Here is a 4,741-nt window from a genome sequence, read left to right as displayed (position 1 = left end):
TTGGGTCAAAGCATGTGCAGCCTTATTGACAGAGCATTTTATATGTGAACAAAATTAAGACCCTAAAACTAAAATTATTGCAAATTATGCCCTAAATCCCATTTCTCATATAACTCCTTGCTTCACGTCCGTCAATAAGTTTACGGATCACAAGGAGACAATCACTCTCAAAGGAAACCCCCCGGAAGCAGCAACTGATGGCTAAGTGAACGGTGTTGTATAAGGCCATGGCCTCTACCGTCGTCTGCTCTGCAAACCATGGAAGATCCAAAGTTGAAGAAAGTGAAAAGTGTTCTTTTATGGTGGTGACGTGGAAGAAAATGAAGAATTGGATAATGGGTTTTACACATTTCTGGATTTTAAATTTGGTACGTCCTAGTAATTTGAGCGAGTTTTAGTTTTTGTCCCTGTAATTTGCCAAGTCAACACCCTCTGAACTCGTGGCATTGGTCTAGTTAGCATATTCTGGCGATGTTAGCATTTTTGCGTGACATGGCCACATTAAGTACTAAAACCAAAGTAATTTGAAATTCAAGGGGCAAAATGGAAGGATTTTTTTACAAGGAATAAACACAAATTCGCTAACTTTTCAGAGATCAAAAGCACATTTTTATCCATTTTTTAATATAGAGATTAATTTTTGCAACACAAAATGAGTTGTGTCGTTAATGAACTTAATTAACCACAAAATATATGTTGTTAACCACTTATTAAACATATATCTCATTAACAATTTTAACAATTCGAAGTGCAAATAGCCTTGGTGAATAAAAAATATGAAAAAAAGAATGATTATAAATAAGGAATAAATCTTACTGTGACAAAATTAAGTGAAATATGCGATGTCTTTTTACTCCCTTTTTTTCTCAAGTATAAATCTTAATGTCTCCTTCATTTTAACTACAGTTAATGTAAATAATTTTCTCCTCCATTTTTATCATCAAAACTCTATAGGAATTATTCCTTTATGATTAAAAACTAATTAAACTAAGCAGTGATGACACTATGAGAATATAATCTAATAATAGTATAGAAGCTCATTCAAACCCTATTTCAGTTTTCCAGCTTATATAATCCATATTTTATGAAAAAACTGATTAAGGCGTCGCTGTTTCAATTGAACCCAAACAAACCTTCCTATAGATAATACTTGTCACAACAAAATTTACATATAAATATTAGATTAATGTTTGTTTGCTCTATCGGTGGCCTTAAACATTTTGCCACTACAATATAAAACTATTTTTGTATAAAGTTATACACATACGAAATTGGATTCCATTGCAGTCCTTTAATTAAGGAAGAAAGCATAGAAAACAAGGGAATTGGAAGAAAAAAATGAATAGTCAATTGAGTATTACCACAATAGCTTTGTTGTTGTTATTATTATTATTAGCTTCCAATGTCACTGCTCAACCTGGAGTTTTCAATATAAGAAAATATGGTGCACCTAATGGAGATATAACCAATGTAAGATCTTTTTTAATCATTGTTATATTGACAGCAGAATGACAAAATATGACAGGTGATCAAAAATCTGCCATATAAATGCGTCACTGCAGTCTATGGTGCCACCTTTCGTTCACAAATTTTCTACGGTGGTTTTTCAAAAATCCGTTTGTCATTTGTTGATAGCGACACATTGACTGCCATTTAACAACATTCATTATAAAAAATGCAACCCTAATTTTTATATAAACAAAAACATATATGTATTTAGTACAAATTTAGGCTAGATACATATATACAACTTAATTAAAAATTTGTTTGTTTTTTCATATTCTCTCTTTATTTAACAATTTAGTACAAATTTGTTTGTTTTTCATATTCTCTCGTTTTTCTTTTTGTAAAGGCTTTGAAGAGTGCTTGGAAAGATGCTTGTGCATCATCAAGTCCAAGTAAAGTTGTGGTTCCTAGTGGTTGGTACAAGTTGCAACAAATAGATCTTGAAGGACCATGTAATGCTCCAATTGAGGTTCGAGTTCATGGAAAAATTCTAGCACCAAAAAATCCTTACCACCTCAATGGACAAGATCAATGGGTTAGATTTCAATATATTAATTTCTTTACCTTATCTGGTAGAGGAACTTTTGATGGCCAAGGTGAAATGGCTTGGACGCAAAATGATTGTGGTAGAAATACAAATTGCAATAGGCATGCCATGGTAAGAGAAATACAATAATCATAATCTCTCATGTTAAAATTTATTTGATTTTTTATGGAAAATTTTATTTTGTATTAACTAATCTTTCTCTTCATTTTGTATGATTTTGGTTATCGATATTGTTCTTCCTTATGGAGGGGTTTCTAATTTTTTTCCCCACTTTTAGTTTCCATTGCGATGATGGGTTCTCCATAATTCTCCCAATTTTTCCCTAGTTATAATGTTTCAAAAATTGTGATTGTATAATTTCATTTTCTATTTTTCAATTGCACACAATTGTGATGCTTGTGAGAGTAAAATTTAAAATTGTAGAATAAAGGTACTAATAATGGGGAGAAATTGGGGAAAATATCGAGAAACCAATTGTTTCACATGGAAAATATGTTGGTAATCAAAATTATGTAGTTGGAATGTGGAAGGCCAAAATCATGAAATAGATGAACAAAATTAGATTACTCCCTTCAGTCACATAAATAAGCAAAAATTCATTTTTTAGTTTTTAGGTTCATTCAATAACTAATGTATCTGGTCTAAAGTCATTTAGTTAATTACTTTATAAAATCGTGTGAAATTTGAGTACTTATTCTCATAATTTTCATAATTGAAAAACTAATGACAATGCATTTCAATCAACTTAAGAAATTGTACTTTTGACAGAATTTCGGTTTTGCATTCCTCAACAATTCAATTATCCAAGACATAAACTCAAAAGACAGCAAATACTTTCACGCCAATGTTTTCGGGTGCAACAATGTAACATTTAGAAATTTCAACATCAATGCACCTGAAACTAGTCCAAACACCGATGGAATTCACATTGGAAGATCAACTAAAGTGCAAATCATCAACTCTAAAATTGGCACTGGTGATGATTGTATCTCTTTAGGAGATGGTAGCAGACAAATCACGATTCGAAACGTGACATGTGGTCCGGGACATGGTATTAGTGTTGGAAGTCTAGGAAGATATCCAAATGAAGAACCTGTTGTGGATCTTACTGTAAAAAATTGCACACTAAATAACACAGATAATGGTGTAAGGATCAAAACATGGCCTGGTACCTCAGTAGTTTCTATCGCATCTCATTTGCATTTTGAAGATATCATAATGGTTAATGTCACCAACCCGATTATTATTGATCAAGAGTATTGTCCATGGAACCAGTGCTCAAAAAAGGTATTTCTTCAACTAAAGGTCACTTTGCTTTTCAATTATTTATGGAATAAACACTATCAATTTCATCAATAAACATTAGAAATATAATTAGTCTTAAAAATATATAAAACTTATTGCTATAATCAGTAAAGTATATGAAAATGTCATGTTAGTAATAGCTAACATATTAATATCATATACTAACGTGACTTATGGATTAATAGTGTTTGGTTAAATATGTTTTTGGTCCCTTTAAATAACGCAACTTTTATTATTAGTCCTTTTAACATTTTCCTTCAAACTTTAGTCCTCTAAATTTTATGTTTTCAATTTTAGTCTCTGTCATTTTACAAAAGTTTACATAGCATATTCCAAATGATTTTTTTATGACATATCATTATAAAGACCTTAAAATATCATTAGATTAATACTTTAACTATTTAAAATTGCAAGTAAATAGTTAAACTATTAAACTAATGATATTTTAATTTCTTATCAATCAATCACATGTAATCAAATAAAATGCATTTTGAATATGCTACATGAACTTTTGTAAAAAAAAAATAAGGACTAAATATTTAATTTAGGGAATTAAAATTTGAAGAAATTTTTTAGAGGGACTATAAATTAAATTTGGTATACTATTTGGAGGGATTAAAAACATATTTAACTCAATTATGTTTGTATAGTTAACGGACAAAATTGGAAAGACGGTAAATTTGCTTCTAATGAAGGTTTATTTTCTTCTTCAACTTTTACAGAGTCCATCACAAATTAAGATAAGAAAAGTGCTCTTCAAGAACATTAGAGGAACTTCTGCAACACAAGAAGGAGTGGCTTTGGTTTGTAGTCGTGGTGTGCCATGTGAAGCTATTGTACTTAGTGACATAGATTTAAGTTTCAATGGGTCTAAAGCAATTGCTAAATGTGCAAATGTAAAACCCACAATTCGAAGAAAAGCACCCATTTGTATGGTTCCGCATATATAGTTAGGGTCTCCTTCATTTTGACTACAAGTAGTGTAAATAATTTTCTCTTCCATTTTCATCATCAAACCTTTGTAGGAATTACTCCTTTAAGATGAGAAACTAGATTAAGCAGTGGTGACACTAATTAATTATCGTATGTTACTCACTCTATCATATCATAAATTTTTAGTTCTTTTGATTTCATATAAATTAAAAAATATAGTTAAATTTATGAGTTTAATATTGTGGTGCAATGTCTGTGTAAAATCATTTTACACATGCGAACAACAATGTGTTGCCACATCATTTAATAAATGTGACATGTCATGCATTTTAAAACACATTACATCATATGTCAATATATTATTAGATGCATGTGTATAATAAATTTATACCGATGATGTACATAAATTAAATTGTATATTATTATTTTTTTGGTCAAGAATTAAATTCT

General features: G+C 30.2%; 1 protein-coding gene across 1 annotated transcript; it reads left to right on the top strand.

Annotated features, from left to right (window-relative positions):
- Window positions 1–1,338: 1,338 nt before the first annotated feature.
- Window positions 1,339–4,308, top strand: LOC123922431 (polygalacturonase-like). The gene is made up of 4 exons (XM_045975147.1): window positions 1,339–1,470; window positions 1,805–2,164; window positions 2,822–3,340; window positions 4,081–4,308. The coding sequence occupies exons 1-4, from the start codon at window positions 1,339–1,341 to the stop codon at window positions 4,306–4,308; spliced, it is 1,239 nt and encodes a 412-aa protein (XP_045831103.1).
- Window positions 4,309–4,741: the final 433 nt, after the last annotated feature.

The sequence above is a fragment of the Trifolium pratense genome, linkage group LG4, assembly GCF_020283565.1.
Source record: "Trifolium pratense cultivar HEN17-A07 linkage group LG4, ARS_RC_1.1, whole genome shotgun sequence".
NCBI classification, from domain to species: Eukaryota; Viridiplantae; Streptophyta; class Magnoliopsida; order Fabales; family Fabaceae; genus Trifolium; species Trifolium pratense.
This window is presented reverse-complemented; position numbering and strand designations above follow the sequence as displayed.